The sequence below is a fragment of the Muscardinus avellanarius genome (assembly GCF_963383645.1).
Source record: "Muscardinus avellanarius genome assembly, chromosome: 16".
NCBI classification, from domain to species: Eukaryota; Metazoa; Chordata; class Mammalia; order Rodentia; family Gliridae; genus Muscardinus; species Muscardinus avellanarius.
In genome coordinates, this window is record NC_137802.1 from 47515475 (window position 1) to 47534500 (window position 19026).

Here is a 19026-nt window from a genome sequence, read left to right on the forward strand (position 1 = left end):
AACTAAATTTATTAGCAAGAAAAAATTTTTGTCAGCCCAGCACTGACCAACAAAGTACATTGTTAATAAAGGATAACAAATCTGTCACTTAATTCATAAAACATACCTCAAGCAGTTACAACTAAAAATAAAGTTGGATTTTTTTAATTTAAAAGCCTCAAAAATAACAAGCAATATGTCTTTAAAACATGTAGTAGACACAATCGTCTATTATACAATATACACTGTACACAGTAGAGCGAGGGCGGGGAGATGGGGAGAGGAGGAGGTTCAGGATGGAGGTGTTTTATGTGAATCCAGGTCTGAGTTGAAATGCTGTGTCACTTAGAAAAGAGAACTGCTAGAGTGAGAAAAAATTGTATATGCTCATCATTGCCCCCCCAAACCCTACACTGAAAGCAGGCACGGGGGAGGTGACTACCAAGGGAAAGGGGAGCAATTAAATAAACTTCCTTAAAGCACACGGCACACAGTGTTCTTCATCTGAAGTGAGTATAAGGCAACGTTCTCCATGGCGGGCGGGGTCCGCCGGCGCCTCGCTTGTGGACAGGAGTTGGAATGTTGGAGGAGCCTGGCAGGCCGGGCAGTGGAGTGAGTGGAGGCGCCTCCGGGGCCTCTGCGGCGGGCGGGAGGCGCGGGAGGGGGACCTGGCAGGTGGGGCCCCAGCAGTGTCCGGAGTGCTGGGGTGGGGCTGGGGCTCGGGGCTCACTTTGCTCCTCGACGGAGTGAAATGCATGTTTTTCCTTTGGAAATAAGGGTTCCCACGCGTCCTGGTTTAGAACGTCTCATTGGGCACGGCCAGTGTCCACGGTCTGGGCAGGCCGGGAGCTCGTGGTGAGAAGGGAAGGGGCGTCAGCAGGAGGAGAGCGGGAGCAGAGCCCTTCCTGTGAGGACACAGGCGCGGGCGAGGGCGCTGCCTGCCAGGCGCAGGCAGGACAGCGGGGGCTACGTCTTCAGGGCTTCCTGCTTCAGCTGGCCTATAAGTTCTTGGTGACCAGGTGGGTCTTGTAATGCTTGGTGAGGTGGTCACTCCTCATGAAGCGCTTCTGACACTGGGCACACTCGAAGCGTTTGTCCCCTGGGGAGAGGAGATGCCCGTCACACAGGGAGCCCACGCACAGACACTCGCCACACCAGGCAGGAGGGGCCGAGGGGCCTCTGACAGAGGCATGGCCTTCGGCTCTGCCCTTCCTACCTCCTGCTTGCTCCTTCCCACCTGTCATCTGTTGATCTAAACTGATCAATTCTTGTTTCTCTGCCCCATCTGGCCTCTCCAGTCTGCTTCGTTCCAGCTCCTTGTCCCCTGCCAGAGACGCTTTGACTTGAACACCTACACCTTCCGGTCTTCCCATGTAGGGCTCTCTGTCTTCATTCTGATCCGACCCTTGGACGTTAAACCTGGATCAACACGCGGCCCCTCCCAGGAACCCCTCCACTCTGCGCTCACTCGGTGACCTGAGCCACACTGCCCAGGCTAGGCCAGCCGCTGTGACTGCTTACTCTTCCACCTCGGAGGGCGTGTGGCCGCCCCACCGCCCTGGCCAGGAGCTGGAGTTTGGGCTACAAGTCTCTGACCTTCAGCCCTAGGACAGAGGTCCACTCACTGGGGCATTCACTATAGCAGTGTTTGCCAAAGTTGTGCCATGAACCACTGGAGATACCCAAGACAACTTAAGGTGGTAGATAAATGAACATTTTTCCTTTCTTTCCTTCCTTCCTTCCTCCCTTCCTTCCTTCCTTCCTTTTTTTTTTTTTGCAGTACTGGGGATTGAACTCAAGGGCATTCTACCTCTGAGCTATGCCCTCAGCCCTATTTTTCATTCTTTATTATTATTATTTTTTTTTTTGGTGATGCTGGGGATGGAACCCTTCTACCTCCAGGCTACACTCCCAGACCTATTTTATATTTTATTTGGAAACAGAGTCTCTTAAGCCAGCGAGGCTGGCTTTAAGCCCGCACGATCCTCCTGTCTCCACCTCCCAAGCACAGGGATTACAAGCGTGCACAACCACGCCTGGCTCATTTTTTTTTTTTTTTTTTTTTTTTTTGTGGGTTTGGGGATGGAACCCAGGGGCATTTGACCTCTGAGTTATACCCCTGCCATATATTTTATTCTTTATTTTGAAACTGCGTCTCACTGAGTTGCAGAGGGCCTCACTGAGTAGCTGAGGCTGTCCGTGAACCGCGATTCTCCCGTCTCAGCCTCCCAAATGCTGGGATTACAAGCGTGCGCCACCACACCCAGCTTCGGCTCATAGGGATGATGCTAGGTGTGGTGGCGCATGCTTGTAGTCCAGCATTTGGGAGACTGAGACGGGAGGATCACACAGGTTCAAAGCCAGCCTCAGCTACTTAGTGAGACCCTCTGCAACTCAGTGAGTCCCTGTTTAAAAATAAAGAATAAAAAATAGGGCTGGAGGTGTAGCTCAAAGGTAGAATGCTCCTGGGTTCCATCCTCATTACCACAAAAAAAAAAAAAAAAAAAAAAAGAATAAAATCGCCGGGCATAGTGGTGCACACTTGTAATCCCAGCAAGGATTGCAGTTTGCAGACAGCCTTAGCTACTTAGCAAGGCCCTTTGCAACTCAGTGAGATCCTGTTTCAAAAAATAAAAAGACTAGCCAGGCGTGGTGGCACACGCTTATAATCCCAGCATTTGGGAGGCTGAGACCGGAGGATTGCAGTTCGTGGACAACCTCAGCTACTTAGTGAGGCCCTCTGCAACTCAGTGAGACCTGGTTTCAAAAAAAAAAAAAAAATAGGGCAGGGGGTGTAGCTCGAAGGTCAAATGCCCCTGGTTCCATCCCCAGACCCGCAAAAAAAAAAAGGGGGGGGGAGGCTAGAGGTATAGCTCAGATATAGAATGCCCCTGGCTTCAATCCCCAGTACTACACACACACACATGCACACACACACACACACACGGAGCCATTGTAGTGTATTCCTATAATCCCAGTACTTGGGAGGCTGAGACAGAAGGACAGCTTCAGTAATTTAGCAAGACTTTCATCAAGCTGCCAAGGCCCTGTTTCAAAACAAAAAATAAGCGGGGCATGGTGGTACACACTTGTAATCCCAGCATTTGGAGGCTGAGACAGGAGGTTGGCAGGTTCGAGAATAGCCTCAGCTACTTATGCCCTTTGCAACTTAGTGAGACCCTGTTTCAAAATAAAGAATAAAAAAAAAATAGGGCTGGGGTGTAGCTCGGAGGCTGAATCCCCCTGGGTTCCACCCCTCATACTCTCATATGTATACACGCACAATAAGAAATAAAAAAATAAGTAAATAATAAATAAATACAAAGGGCTGGGCTGTGGCCTGCATGCTCCGAGGTTCAATCCCCAGCACCTCCCCCATGCACGAGAACCTCTGGGGCGGGCTGGCGGCTAGGCTCGCTGGCGGGTGCCACTGGAGCACAGGGCACGGGGCGGCTCACCTGTGTGGGTGCGCGCGTGCCGCTGGAGCTCGTCACTCCGTGTGAACCTTTTGCCACAGAAGAACCAGTTGCAGACGAAGGGCCGCTCGCCGGTGTGCAGGCGCACGTGGGCCCGCAGCAGGGACGTCTTCCGGAAGGTCTTGCCGCAGTCGGGGATGTGGCACACATGCTTCTTCTTGCCCTGCTCTCCAGACCTGCAACATGGGTGAACGGGGCGGGAGCATGGAAGAGAGGCAGGGCCAGGGTGGAGTGAGGATGTGGCCAGGAGCAGGGGAAGGCAAGTGCCATGAAGCGCGTGGGGAACAGCGAGGGCGTGGACCAGGCGCACGCCAGCTGGTGCGGCCTCAGCCCTGCATTACCTCTTCTCCCCATCCTTGCAGTTGGGACACGTGCAGGCCATGCGGCGCCGCTTCTCCCCGGGCTGGGCCTCTCCGGCCAGGGCCTGCTCCATCTGCAGCTGGATCTGGGTGGGGCTGAGGCCGCTGATGGTCAGGTTGTTTCCAGAAACGTTCTGCACGGTCAGCTGCTGCTGCCCTGTGGTTAAGAGAAAGGCATCCCCGGCTCAGGGGACCAGAAACCCCAGGTCCACCCTTCTTCCTTCCGCACATGATGATGCCTACGATCCCAGCTACTCTAGAGGCTAAGGCAGGAGGATCCCATGTGAGAGGCCAATCTCAGCAACTCAGTGAGACCCTATCTAGAAATTATTTATTATTTACTTTGTGGTCCTGGGGATTGAACTCGGAGCTGTTCTATCTCTGAACTACACCCCCAGCTCAATTTTATTTTTTATTCTGAAACAGGGACTTGCTAAGTTGCTGAAAATGGTCTAGATCTTATCTCAGCTTCCTAAGTACTGGGAGTTATAAGCATGCACCACCATACTGGGCTCAAAATTTTAAACAAATAGTAAAAGCCAGGTGTGACGGTGCATGCCTTTATGTAATCTCAGTATTTGGGAGGCTGAGACAAGAGGATCACAGATTCAAAGCCAGCCTCAGCAATTTAGCAAGGTTCTTAGCAATTTAGTGAGACTCCGTCTCCAAATAAAAAAATAAAAATCTGGGCGTGGTGGCGCACGCTTGTAATCCCAGCACTTGGGAGGCTGAGACAAGAGGATCCCACAGGTTTGAAGCCAGCCTCAGCTACTTAGTGAGGCTCTCAGCAATTTAGTAAGACCCTGTTTCCAAATAAAGTATAAAATAGGTCTGGGAGTGTAGCCTGGAGGTAGAAAAAACCCTGGGTTCCACCTCCAGTACCCCCCCCACACACATACTTAAATAAAAATAAAATAAAATAAAATAGGGCTGGGGCTGGGATATAGTCCAGAGGTAGAACACCCCTAGGTTCCACTAACACACACACACACACACACACACACACACACACACACACATACACACACACACACACACACACACACACACACACACACAAGTAGCTGGGCAAGCCAAACACAGTGGTGCATACCTATTACTTGGGAGGCTGAGACTAGAGGATCTATAGGTTTGACAACAGCCTTAGGAATTTAGTAAGACCCTGTTTTAATTTTTTTTTTTTTTTTTTTTTTTTGGGTGGTACTGGGGTTCCTGGAAACCATTCTACCTCCGGGCTACACTCCTAGACACCTATTTTTTATATTTTTATTTGGAAATAGGGCCTCTTAAGCCAACGTGGCTGGCTTCTTCTGTCTCCGCCTCCCAAGCTCGGGGATTACAAGTGTGCGCCACCACACCCAGCTTCCCTGTTTTAACATTTGAAAATCAGGGCTTGGATATATCTCAGAGGTGGAATGCCCCTGAGTAGCTAGTATGAGAGAGAGGGAGGGAGAGGGAGAGAGAGAGGGAGAGTCATAGGCGCCCACTACCTTCAAATTTGCCCTTACCCAGGTACAGAATGCAAAGACCCACTTTTGCTAGGCAGCTCCAATCTTCCCCTGATCTTTTGAGAGGTTCTTTCACAGCACAAATGCCACCGTGGGCAGGTGCCCCGCACAAGCTGTTTCCACTGGCAAGGGTCCCTTCATCCCCTCAGCCTTGGCACCACCCTTTCTAAGAAGCCTTCCTTGACTTCCTGTACCGAGGCTCTCTTTGGGGTGTGTGTGTGTGTGTGTGTGTGTGTGTGTGTGTGTGTGTGTGTGTTATGGGGAATGGAACTCAGCAGCCTTCTACCTCCAGGCTATACTCCCAGACCTATTTTATATTTTATTTGGAAACAGGGTCTCACAGAGTTGCTGAGAGCCTCACTAAGTAGCTGAGGCTGGCTTTGAACCTATGTGATCCTCCTGTCTCAGCCTCCCAAGTGCTGGGATTACAAGCGTGCGCCACCATGCACAGCCAGAGTCTCCTTTGAACATGTCTTCAGTCTGTACCAAGCTAATCCACATTGTATGCTACCTAGAAATTTTCCTGAGCACAGCTGTCTTCTCATATTCAAGGCCTGCAGCTATCATATTGGGATATGACTTATTCTACTCACAGAGTTACTGTAAGGACCAAATGGGTAGACACATGTGGACATGCTCTCGGGCAGGAGGGGACTGGACTGAGATGGGCAGTACCCTTACTGCTGCAACTAGGAATCCCAGGACAGGCCCAGTTCTCACATCCTGGGCACTGGGGCTCTACTACCAACATCCTGGCCGAGCGCCTTCCCTCACCGCCAGTGTTGGTGATGGTGACAGGCACACCCTGGACCTGGACTCCGTTGATGTTGATGGTCTGCATGGCCTGGGCAGCCGCCGCCAGCTGTGCGGCGTTCAGGCTGATGATGCTGCCAGCTGGCGCGATCTTTGGCAGGGGTCGCTCTTTTCGGAGAATTGCAGCCGAATGTTTTTTGCTGGTCCCGCTCAGATGGGGAGCTCGGGGCGCAGGGCTGCTACAGGTGGTGGCTGAGGTGGTTGCAGCTGTTACTGGGGGGCTGTCCTGGACCAGGACTGTCTGTACCTCACCGGAAGGTGTGCGAATGTAGACCTAAGGGAGCCAGAGAGACAAAGTTAATTCCTCAGAGAGATGGATCCTGTACCTTGCACAGTGAGAACTGGGGGTGACTCTCTGTCAGCCCAAGTGTCTCCTTTGACAGCCCAAACTTATATTTATACATGGTGTATGTTCAACAAAGGGGTGATGGCATACCTATACTAAGCCTCCAAAGGCTGGCTACTGGTTTGAAACCAAAATCTTTTTTTTGTGTGTGTGTAGTACTGGGAATTGAACCCAGGGGCATTCCACCTCCAAGCTATGCCCCCAGCCCTATTTTATTTTTTATTTTGAAACAGGGTCTCACTAAGTTGTGGAGGGCCTCATAAGTAGCTGAGGCTGGCCACGAACCTGCAATTCTCCCGTCTCAGCCTCCCAAGTATTGGGATTACAAGTGCATGCCACCCTGCCTGGTTGAAACCAAAATCTTTAATTTACTTAAATCTGAGTTCTAAGTATCAGGGTTGGTGATTTAGAAGATACTGCACCATAAGTGATTATCAAAATAGGTGCCAAGCATGGTGGCACATGCCTATAATACCAGAACTTGGGAGGCTGAGACAGGAGGATTGTGGGTTCAAGGTCCAGCGCAGCAACTTAGTGCAGTTGTTTCAAAATAAAAACTGAAGCTTGATTTGGTGGCGCACGCTTGTAATCCAGCATTTGGGAGGCCGAGACAGGAGGATCACGGTTTGAGAACAGCTTCAGCTACTTAGTAATGCCCTTTCCAACTCAGTGAGACCCTGTTTCAAAATAAAGAATAAGTCAGGCATGGTGGCGCATGCTTGTAATCCCAGCATTTGGGAGGCTGAGACAGGAGGATCACGGTTTGAGGACAGCCTCAGCTACTACTTAGTGAGGCCCTTTGCACCTCAGTGAGACCCTGTTTCCAAATAAAGAATAAAAAATAGACGTGGGCATGGTGGCACACGCTTGTAATCCCAGCGCTTGGGAGGTGGAGACAGGAGGATCGCGCAGGTTTGAAGTCAGCCTCGCTGGTTTAAGAGACCCTGTTTCCAAATAAATATAAAATAGGTCTGGGAGTTATAGCCCGGAGGTAGAAGGGTTCTATCCCCAGGACCACCAAAAAAAAAAAAAAAAAAAAAAGCAGGGTCTCTTAAGCCAGCGCGGCTGGCTCCGGAACCTGCCGATCCTCCTGTCTCCGCCTCCCAAGCACAGGGATTACAAGCGTGCGCCACCACACCCGGCCCTTTTTATTTTTTAAACAGGATCTCCAAGTTGCTCAGGGTCTCACTAAGTTGTCCAGGCTGGTCTTGAACCTGTGATCCTCCTGTTTTACTCTCCTAAATGCTGGAATTATGTGGGATTAAATGCGTGTACCACCAAGCCACCATACATGGCTGGCTTTCTTTCTTTTTTTTTTTTTTTGTGGTACTGGGAATGGAACCCAGTTGAGATAATCCCCTAGCCCTTTTTTTAAATTTTTGAAACAGGATCTTGCTAAATTGCTTAGAACCTCACTAAGTTGCTAAGCCTGCCTTTTAACTTGCAATCCTCCTGTCTCAGGCCCAAGTACGAGGATTACAGGTGTACGCCACCATGCCCATCTTTATTTATTATTTATTTATTTACTTATTTACTTATTTTTACGGTACTGGGAATGGAACTCAGGGGCATTCAGGGCTGGGGGTGTAGCTTTCAGGTAGAATGCCCCTGGGTTCCATCCCTAGTAACACACACACACACACACACACACACACACACACACACACACGTCATTCATGCCCCAGGAGATCGTAGGTATCTTTTAACTTCTCTGAGCTCTGGGTTCTCCATCTGCAATATAGGCATGATCTCTGGCACTTAGGAAGCAAGCACAAAGAATGAGAGTTGTCTCAGAGAGTCAAAAAGAAGAGCAGAGCAGCTCCTTTGTGTGTGAGCTAGTACTAGGGATTGAACCCCAGGCCTTATGCAAGGCTCTACCACTGAGCTACATTCCCACCCCTTTTTGAGACTGAGGCTCACTAAATTATCCAGGCTGGTCTCAAACTTGCAATCCTCCTACATATGGAGCACCTGGGATTACAGGCTAGCATGCCATCATGCTCAATTTTGACTTTTTTTTTGCGGTACTGGGGATGGAACCCAGGGGCATTCTACCTCCTAGCTATACACCCCAGCCCTATTTTTTTTTTTTTTTTTTTTGGTGGTACTGGGGTTCCTGGAAGCCCTTCTACCTCCGGGCTACACTCCCAGACCTATTTGATATTTTTGAAACAGGGTCTCTTACGCCAGCGCGGCTGGCTTCGAACCTGCGCGATCCTTGTCTCCCCCTCCCAAGCGCGGGGATTACAAGTGTGCGCCACCCCGCCTGGCATCCTATTTTTGTTCTTTATTTTGAAACAGGGTCTCACTGAGTTGCACAGGGCCTTACAAAGTAGCTGAGCCTGGCCATGAACCGTGATCCTCTTGTCTCAGCCTCCCAAATGCTGGGATTATAAGCGTGCACCGCCACGCCCAGCAAGACTATCTTAAAAAAATATTAAAAAATAAGAGCATTTAGCCAGGTGCAGTGGTACATGCCTATTCCCAATACTTGGGAGACTAAGACCGGATTGCAAGTTTAAGGCTAGTCTGAGCAGCTTACTGAAAGCCAGTTTTTATTTTTTAATTTTATTCATTTATTTTTTATTATTTTTTTGTTTGTTTGGTTTTGGTGGTACTGGGGTTCCTGGAAACCCTTCTATCTCTGGGCTACACTTCCAGACCTATATTTTTTATTTGAAAACAGGGTATCTTAAGCCACCTAGGCTGGTTTCGAACCAGCGCGATCCTCCTGTCTCCACTCCCAGGAGCGGGGATTACAAGTGTGCACCACCACGCCTGGCTTTATTTATTATTATTATTATTTTTTCAGTACTAGGGATGGAACCCAGGGGCATTCTACCTTTGAGCTACATCCCCAGCCCTATTTTTTATTATTTTTATTTATTTATTTAGGTGGTACTGGGGGGTGGAACCCAGAGACTTTCTGCCTCCAGGCTATACTTCCAGACCTATTTTTTTATATTTTGTTTGTTCTTAGCTTATTTTTTTTTTTAAGGGTTCTTTTTTTTTTTTTTTTTTTGTCTTTTTTGGAACCGGGGATCGAACCCAGAGCACCACACCTGCAAAGCAGGCGCTTTGCCACTGAGCTACATCCCGGCCCCTTTTATATTTTATTTGGAAACAGAGTCTCACTAAGTTGCTGAGAGATCACTAAGTAGCTGATGCTGGCTTTGAACCTGTGCAATCCTCCTGTCTCAGGCTCCAAAGCACAGAGATTACAAGTGCCACCATGTCCAGCTTTATTCTTTATTTTTGAAACAGGGTGTCACTGAGTTGCAAAGGGCCTCACTAAGTAGCTGAGGCTGTCTTCGAACTTGATCCTCCTGTCTCAGCCTCACAAATGCTGGGATTACAAGCATGTGCTACCACGCCTGGCTGAAAGCCATTTTTTAAATAAAAAATAAGAAGGCCAGGCATGGTGAAGCATAACTGTAATCCCAGTATTTGGGAATCTGAGACAGTAGGATCACAGGTTCAAGGCCAGCCTCAGAAACTTAGTGAGACCCTGTTTCAAAACAAAAAAACAAAATGGGGCTGGGAGTGTAGCTCAAAAGTAGAATCCTTCTTGGTTCAACTCTGATACCAAAACAATAAAAAGGGCTAGGTGAATAGCTCAAAACTAGGGATTAAGCCCAGGAGCTTAATCCCTAGTACCACAAAACTAAAAAAATTCTTGTTGAGTTCAACATCCCAGATGAAGTCAGCCTAATATTCCCACTATAAAGCTAGGCTGCTCCTTTTTTTTTTTTTTTTTTTGTCATTAACAAAGATCTCCACCTTTCTCCTTAGTTTTTATACTTTATATCAAATACTATGGTTCCCCCTAGAGTTTTTCATCCTTGCTATTGTTCTATGTAATTCTATAATAAAAAATAAGTTCTTTTATTAAACTGTATGTATCTTCCCCCTACCCATCTCTCAAGATACCCCATAAAGAAAAAGGACCAAAATATACCAGCGTTTCATCTGATTTCTACTAATGAGCAGTCCTCGGCTCAAGCACTGAGGAGGACCATTTGTCACTTCCTGCCCACCCCAAACCACACTGAGGCAGCACCCAGATCAAAGAGGAGACAATGCACCTCATCTTCCAAAGCACGCGAGGGGTAACCAGAGAGGGAGGCAGAGCAGAGGGGCCTCGTACCTGAGTAGGCGTTGTCTCAGCCGTCTGGATCTGGAAGTTCTGGGAGGGCTTCTGGGGGACGGTGGGGAGGGTGGCAGATGCGGCCTGCACTACCCGCAGAGCCTGCTGAGGGATCTGCACCACCTGCTGCTGCTCGGCCTTGGGGGGCACCACCTGGACCTGCTGGACCACAGCCGGCTGCCCCCCCCCAGGGCTCTGCACAATCAGCAGATTGTTTCCTGCCTGGATGATGTTGTCTGCTGTGGTCTCGATCAGCACCGTTTCCACCTGCTCAGCCACAGCCACAGGCGGCTGGGAGGCAGGAAGGCTCTTCCTCCTGGCTTTCTTGTTAGTCTTAGACAGCGGGGTTGGGGGGCTTTCGGTGAGGAGCTGAGTGGGGGCCCCAGTGTCGCCGGTGTTCACGAGGTTGTTGACAGGCAGGGTGAGCGTCACATTGCCGCCCCCACCTGTCAGCTTCACCACATTGGCACTGCTATGCACGGGGGTGGTGGTGGTGCTTGACTTCTGGACGGGGGCTGGCTTGATGGGGACGGGCTTGTGACTGGACGGCGAGGGGGTGATGATGGTTTGGTTGGTGCCAGGGATGATCTGGATCTGGTTGGCAAGATTGGGCTGAACCTGGATGGTCTGGGTACTGCCCGCCTGAATCTGAGGGACCGCCTGGTACTGGATATTAGCATTTGACCGGGTCCCTTTGTTGATCATGGTGGGGTTCTGGATAGCAAACACCAGCTGCCCTCCAGGATAGGAGGTGCTCAGTTGTGACCCCTGAATCTGAAGTATATTTCCTTTGGAGGACAAGATTCCAAAACTGTTCTTGCCAGGACTGAGAGGGAGGGGGGCAGGTTTGATAGGGACCAGTTTCCGTGGCGTGGGCTGAGGGGGAGCAGGAGGCGTCACTGCGGCTTCAACAGCTGGAGGGCCAATTTTGCTACATGTCGCAGCAAGCAGGGCCAAGGGGGATGGCTGAGAGTCCTGCAGAAAACAGTGGAGGAAAGGAGTGAGGCAGGAAGGCCTATAGGCAGCCACCCCTCTGCCCGTCGTGAGCCTCTCTCCTCCTGGCCGCCCTTCCCACCTCTATGGCAGGTGGGTCACCAGTATCCTCCCTCTGCAGTGGCTCCTGCTGGATTCTCCCCTATGTAAGAGAGGGAAAGCAGGAAACATCTTTCTCAAGAACTTCCCAGAAGCAGGCTGGACATGGTGAACTAACAGTGTGAGCTGACCTCTTCCCACTGACCTTGGGTTACCAGGGACAGCAATGCATCCTTGGGTCTCAGATGGGGCCCTGTGAGTCTACCACAGGGAATGAGGGACCCCGACTGCTCTACTGAGGAGGGAAGGGAGGGGAGGGGAGAGGCGAACACGGGGTGCTTACTAGTGCTTCCTATGTGTGTCTTCATGGACTGGGGAGGGCTACTCTCCAGAGGCTGCAATAAAAGGGCCTCCATTTCCTTCTTATGGACAGTGGGGTCCATGGAAGGAACGAGTTTAAATATTTTCTTTCCCTCTGATGCAGCTGTGGCATGAAACGTGATGAAGCATGACTTCTTAGGTCATAAAGCAGAGATAATAGATCTCGTGTCCTAGGTGTTCACAGTTAGAGCGTGGTAAGTGTTTTGGGTGCAGTGGAAAGCCTGCCCTCAGAGCCCACTGTCCACTTGCCTGGGTAGTAGCGGCAGCAGGCTGTAGGTAGTCACTGGGGCTGACGGCGGCAGTGGCAGCCATGCTCGTCTGTGGATCTGCTGGAAGAAAAGAGAGTGATGCACAGGATGCCCAAAAGGAACCCAAGCTCCCTTGCCTCAGGCTGTTTTTTTTCTTGATAATGGGGATTGACCTACCTCTGAGCTATACTCCCAGCTCTATTATTTATTTATTTCTAGGGACTGAACCCAAGGGCTTCTACTTTTGAGCTACACCCCCAGCCTTTTTTTTTTTTTTTTTTTTTTTGGTGGTACTGGAAATCAAACCAAGGGTGTTCTGCCTCTGAACCATATCCCCAGCCATATTTTTAGTTTGAAACAGGGTCTCAGTAGGTTGCTGAGTCTGGCTTTGAACCTGTGATCCTCCTGTCTCAGCCTCCCAAGTACTGAGATTACAAGTGTGTGCCACCACACCCAGCTCCCCCAGCCTAATTTTTTATTTTGAAACAATGAGGTCTCACTAAGTTGTGGAAGGTCTAGCCAAGCTGCTGAGGCTTGCCTTCAATTTACAATCCTCCTGCCTCAGCATCCCAAGTACTGGGATTACAAGCATGTGCCACCATGCCTGCCTGCCTCAGATTTTCTTTTTGCCCCTATTAATTGCTTTTTCTCCAAAAGAAATAGCCTTCTCCTAAAGCCTGTGCTCTAATGTGACAGCCTCACACCTATCAACAAATGATCTCAGCTCAGTCTCTGCTATCTGAGCCCATGAGGACAGCTGGACCACCTCCATGCACTGTCCCCTACCCACATTATGTCTGGAGTTCCTGAAGACTACCAAGACAAGACTGTGCCTCCTTTTAGAGCCCCCTCTGCTGGCCACTGCTGGCTCTCCTGAGCTAGACTGACACTCTAGTGGACTCCCAGCCAAGCAATCTCCTTGCTCTAACTCCAGCTTCCCGCCCACTCCTGCTCTAAGTAGATGTCAAATCAGCCACCAGGACAGAGGCCAGGCTCCTGAAAAGAACACGCCTGTTCCATCCCATATCCCATGCTCAGCCTTCACCAGAAACACACAAGGGCCCCAGGCATATCATACATCATTAATTTCCTTAAGTGAATTTATACTTTCACACAGGACAGTAGGTACTGGCCCACAGGCACTACCAAAACTAGGTAGAACTAATGACTGAATGTAAAGGGAAGAATAAAAATGGAGTAAATTCTATTTTTGTCTAAATGTGTATGTATTTATTTTCGTGTGTGTGTGTGTGTGTGTGTGTGTGTGTGTGTGTGTGTGTGTGTGTTTTACTGGGGATTGAGGCCAGGGGCATTCTACCTCCAAGCTACACCCCTAGCCCTTTTTAATTTTTTTTTTATTTGTGTGTGTGTTACTAGGGGTGGAACCCAGGGGCTTTTCTACCTCTGGGCTTTACTCCCAGTCCTATTTTATACTTTATTTGGAAACAGGGTCTCACTAAGTCGCTGAGAGCCTCACTCAGTAGCTGAGGCTGGCTTTGAACCTGTGCGATCCTCCTGTCTCAGCCTCCCAAGCGCGGGGATTACAAGTATGCACCACCGCGCCCGGCTATTTTTTTGTTTTGAAACAGTGTCTTGCTAGGTTGCTGAGAGTCTTGCTATTGCTGAGGCTGGCCTCAAATCTACAGTCCTCCTGTCTCAGCCTCCCAAGTATTAGCACCATCATGCTCAGCTAAATGTATGTATATTTCTATATATGGACGCAGCCAAATAGGAAAGTCTAAAAAGAGCCAAAATGTTAAAAGCCAGTATTTCTTGGTGGTAGAATTTTGCTAGACAGAAGAATTTTTCTGTATTTTCTCATCTTCTCACAATGGTTAGACAGATGGCCTTCCATACCCATGGTTTCCACATCCACAAATTCAACCACCCACAGATCAAAAATATTTGGGGAGAAAAATTCTATCCATATGTTCAGACATTTTTAGTGTTTTTATTCCCTAAATACAGTGTAACACTATTTGCAATGCATTTATGTTATTTTAAAAATTACAAGTAATCTAGAGATGATCTGAAGTACATAGGAGGATGTGTATATGTTATTTGTAAACACTATGCCATTTTATGTATGGGACCTGGGTATCTATGGATTCTGGTTATCTGCAGGGCATCCTGGGAACAATCCCATGTGGACACTGAGTGACAGCTGTACTCTATTGGACTTTTTAATTGTATTATTTATTTGTTTGCTTAGGTATTGGAGACTGAGCCCAGAAGCATTCTACCTCTGAGTTATAACTCAAGCCCTTTTTATTTTTTTTTCAATACTGGGGACAGAACCATGAGTGTTCTATCTCCAAACTATTCCCCCAGCCCTTTTTTTATTTTGAAACAGAGTTTGCTAGGTTTCTGAGGGTCTTGCTAAGTTACAGATGCTGGCCTCAACTCTGCGATCCTCCTGACTTGCCCTCCCAAGTACTAGAAACACAGGCACGTGCCACCATGCCCAATCCCTTTTTAAATTGTACTTTGAGACAGGGTCTCACTGAATTAAGGCTCATGTTGGCCTTAAATTTGTGATCTTCCTGCCTCAGTCTCAAGTCACCGGGATTAACAGGCATGTGTGCCACCACGCACTACTATACCCAGCCTACTTATTTTCCTACTAATAAAGGAAAATGAAGTTGGGGAAATAATAAAGGGAGTTTCTACTCTGCACTTAAGTCTGATTCAAAAGGAAAACAAAGCCGGGCGTGGTGGCGCACGCTTGTAATCCCAGCATTTGGGAGGCTGAAACCTGGGGATTGCGGTTCGCAAACAGCCTCAGCTATTTAGTGAGGCCCTCGGCAACTTAGTGAGACCCTGTTTCAAATTAAAAAGAATAAAAAAGCTGGGCGTGGTGGTGCAAGCTTGTAATCCCCCACGCTTGGGAGGTTGAGACAGGAGGATCGCGCAGATTCGAAGCCAGCCTCCACTGGCTTAAGAGACCCTGTTTCCAAATAAAAAATAGAAAATAGGTCTGGGAGTGTAGTCTAGAGGTAGAAGGCTACTGGGTTCAATCCCCTGTGCCACCAAAAAAAATAAGAAGAAGAAGAATAAAAAATAGGGAAGGGGGTGTAGCTCAGAGGTTGAATGCCCCTGGGTTCCATCCCCAAACCCACACACACAAAAAAGGAAAACAAAAGGCGGGTGTGGTGATGCACACTTATAATCCCAGCATTCAGGAGGCTGAGACAGGAGGATCGTGGTTCGAGGACAGCCTCAGCTACTTAGTGAGGTGCTTTGAAACTCAGTGAGACCCTGTTTCAAAATAAAGAATAAAAACTAAGGCTAGAAGTGTAGCTTCCAGTAGAATGCCCCTGGGTTCCATCCCCAGTACCATTAAAAAAGAATAGAAAAACAAAGAAAATGGAAGTCATGAGAAGTTTGGGTGTTAGGCCATCTTGGAGTTCATAATCACTAAAGAAAAGAAGAGTGGGGCCGGGCGTGGTGGCGCACGCTTGTAATCCCAGCATTCGGGAGGCTGAGACCTGGAGGATCGCAGTTCGCGGACAGCCTCAGCTACTCAGTGAGGCCCTCTGCAACTCAGTGAGACCCAGTTTCAAAATAAAGAATAAAAAACTAGGGTAGGGGGTGTAGCTTGGAGGTCAAATGCCCCTGGGTTCCATCCCCAGACCCGCCAAAAAAAAAAAAAAAAAAAAAAAGAAGAGTGGGCAGAGTCAGACTTGTATCCTAGACCTTTGAAAAGTAGAGGCTAAGAAGGATAGAGACGAGGAATATTCACCAGGGAGCCTCAGTACTTGGGAGGCTGAGACAGGAGGATCACAGGTATGAGGCCAGCTCTGCAACTTAGCAAGACTGTCTCAAAATTAAAAAGAAAAGGACTGGGGATAGAGCTCAATGATAGAGTGCCCCTGGGTTCAATTACCAGTACCCAAAGCCCCCAAAACAAACAAATAAAAAAAAACACTCAGGGATTGAGCCTTATAAATTTGGCAATAACAGGATAAAGGGCAGAAAAGAGCCCTTCACATTTTGGTGGGCCTTTGACTTCTATCTCTAGAAAAATAATTCTTATATAGGAAAAGGAAAGGAAAGGGAAGGAAGGGTAACTGAAGGCCAAGCCAGTCCGTCAGTGGTCAGGCCTCAAGTCCACAGATCTACTGCAGGGTAGGGCAGCTCGCGGGCCCTACAAACCGTGGGAGGGAACAGAGAACACAGACAGATCCGGAAATGTTCCAGACAGCGATCCTTGGCAAATCCTACAACAAATGGCTGACTGGCGCAGCAGTTCTTGAGGGAACAAGAAGGACCCTAAGGAAGAGGCATGGGGCTGCAAAAACAAGCCATGCTGTTTCTTAAAGGAAACACAGGAGGCGGCCTCAGCTACTTAGCCAGGCCCTCTGCAACTCAGTGAAACTGTTTCAAAATAAAGAATAAAAAATAGGGCTGGGGGTGTTGCTCTGAAGTAGAAACCCCCTGGGTTCCATCCCCAGTACTGAAAATAAATAAATTAATAAATTAATTAATTAATTAATTGACCTACTTTGGGGCTAAGCTGAATCCTAATGCTGAGGGTTGGCTCCATCAAGGTGGACAAATGTCTAAAACTCGGTTCCAGGGCTAGGGCCCATTGGCACCTCCTCAGAGGCTTCTTCAGTTTCATGTCTTCACTGTGCTGACTGTCTTTTTAAAAAATGAGTCTCAAGTGCTGATCATGGGAGGACTGATGCTCAAGCACTTCCTACATATTTCAGAGGCTGTGTGTCCACGAGCCACCACTGTAACTGTGCGGGCTAGTCATGACAGCTCCTCCCTGCACACTTCCTCACGTGCATCTTCAGAGGCAGCGGAAGGACTGTGTCACTTGGCACTGGTCCCCTGCAGGGTAGTTGAAGAGCTCAAGGAACACAGAGGATCCTGTCTCTGCTAAAAGTAGTGATTAGGGCTCCCTCAAGCATCATCCTCCTGGAATGATGTCGCTGATTTGAGTCTTACTGGCTTTTTTGTAGTTACTAACTTTATACAAACTAAATCAACAAGTTGAGACACAGATTTATGTTCATACAAAATTAAGTTGTAATGTTAGAATGAAAATAATCGCCGGGCATGGTGGTGCACGCTTGTAATCCCAGAGCTTGGGAGGCTGAGACAGGAGGATCACTCAGGTTCGAAGCCAGCCTCAGCTACTTAGTGAGGCTCTCAGCAACTTAGTGAGACCCTGTTTCCACATAAAATAAAAAAAAAAAAATAGGTCTAGGAGTATAGCCTGGAGGTAGAAAGTCCCTGGGTTCCACCCCTAGTACCACCCCCCCACAAAAAAAAAAAGATGGCTGGAGGTGTAGCTTGGAGGTAGAATGCCCCGGGATTGAATCCCCAGAACCACAAAAATAAACAAACAAAAAAAGACCCAGCACAAACACACTCATGCACATATGACACATCCCTGTCCTGTGCTCATGCAGTAATTTGTCTTTATTACATGTGAAAGACTTCCATATTTTTCTACTATATTTCTTTTTTTTTCCCCCCCTCGGGTCTGGGGATGGAACCCAGAGGCATTTGACCTCCGAGCTGCACCCCCTGCCCTATTTTTTATTCTTTATTTTGAAACAGGGTCTGACTGAGTTGCAAAGGGCCTCACTAAGTAGCTGAGGCCGTCTGCGAACCACAATCTTCCAGTCTCAGCCTCCCAAATGCTGGGATTACATGCATGCGCCATCACGCCTGGCTATATATTTCACTTTTTTATAAGCTGACTTTGACCCATTAAGTTGGTTTTGTACCCTACTGTCTGAAAAACATGTCTGTAGTTTTTCTACCACCCAAGTTGAGAACCAGTGCAAATATCTAGAAGGCAAGTTAGATTTACAGATGCCATAAAACTGAAAAGAGCTGTAAGCACAATGGGTATTGGTATTAGGGTTCAAAGAGATCTTAAAACACTGGCAGAACTCTTTTTTTTTTTTTTTTTTTGTGGTACTGGGGTTCCTGGAAGCCCTTCTACCTCTGGGCTACACTCCCAGACCTATTTTTACATTTTCATTTTGGAAACAGGGTCTCCTAAGCCAGCGCGCGCGGCTGGCTTCGAACCTGCGCGATCCTCCTGTCTCTGCCTCCCAAGCGCGGGGATGACAAGCGTGCGCCACCACGCCCGGCCAGCAGAACTCTTGCTATCTGCTCTATGATGTGAGAGCAGAGCTCTTCTCTCCTACTCTTTTTCCCAACCTCCCAATGCCATGGACTGAGCTCCACTGACGTAACCAGGCCTGACTTGGACTGAACCTCTGAAATCTCTGAACTGTGAGCAAATAAATCTTCCTTCCTCTTAAAACAAAACACTGGTAGATGCAATGCTTAAGAGCACAAAGCTAAGCTGGGTGTAGCTGGTGCACACCTATATCTCAGTACTTGGGAGGCTGAAACAGGAGGATTGGAGGACTGTAGGTTTGAGACCAGCCACAGCAACTTAGTGAGGCTCTCCACAACTTGAGACCCTGTTTCAAATAAAAATAAAATAGGGCTGGGTGTGTAGGTCAGAGGTAGAACACCCCTGGGTTCAATCCCAAGCAGCACGCGTGCGCATGCACGGGCACACACACACACACACACACACACAGTTAGGGCAAGCCGGGCATGGTGGCACATGCCTGTAATCCCAGCGCCTGGAAGACTGAGACAGGAGGATCGCACAGGTTTGAAGCCAGCCTCTGCTACTTAGTGAGGCTCTCAGCAACTTAGTGAGACCCTGTTTCCAAATAAAATATAAATAGGTCTGG

At 48.5% G+C, this 19026-nt stretch overlaps 1 protein-coding gene across 1 annotated transcript in view; it reads right to left on the reverse strand.

Moving 5' to 3' along the window:
- Positions 1 to 977: 977 nt before the first annotated feature.
- SP2 (Sp2 transcription factor) overlaps positions 978 to 19026 on the reverse strand; it is a gene marked incomplete at its 3' end in the record, with an annotated part of 34292 nt that continues 16243 nt past the window's right edge. Inside the window, exons 2-7 of the mRNA XM_080713412.1 lie at positions 12291 to 12370; positions 10629 to 11603; positions 6097 to 6409; positions 3797 to 3971; positions 3438 to 3631; positions 978 to 1078 (exon numbers count right to left, since the gene is read on the reverse strand). Of these exons, the coding sequence (XP_080569538.1) occupies positions 978 to 1078; positions 3438 to 3631; positions 3797 to 3971; positions 6097 to 6409; positions 10629 to 11603; positions 12291 to 12370 (1838 nt within the window). The remainder of the gene's footprint in view (positions 1079 to 3437; positions 3632 to 3796; positions 3972 to 6096; positions 6410 to 10628; positions 11604 to 12290; positions 12371 to 19026) is intronic.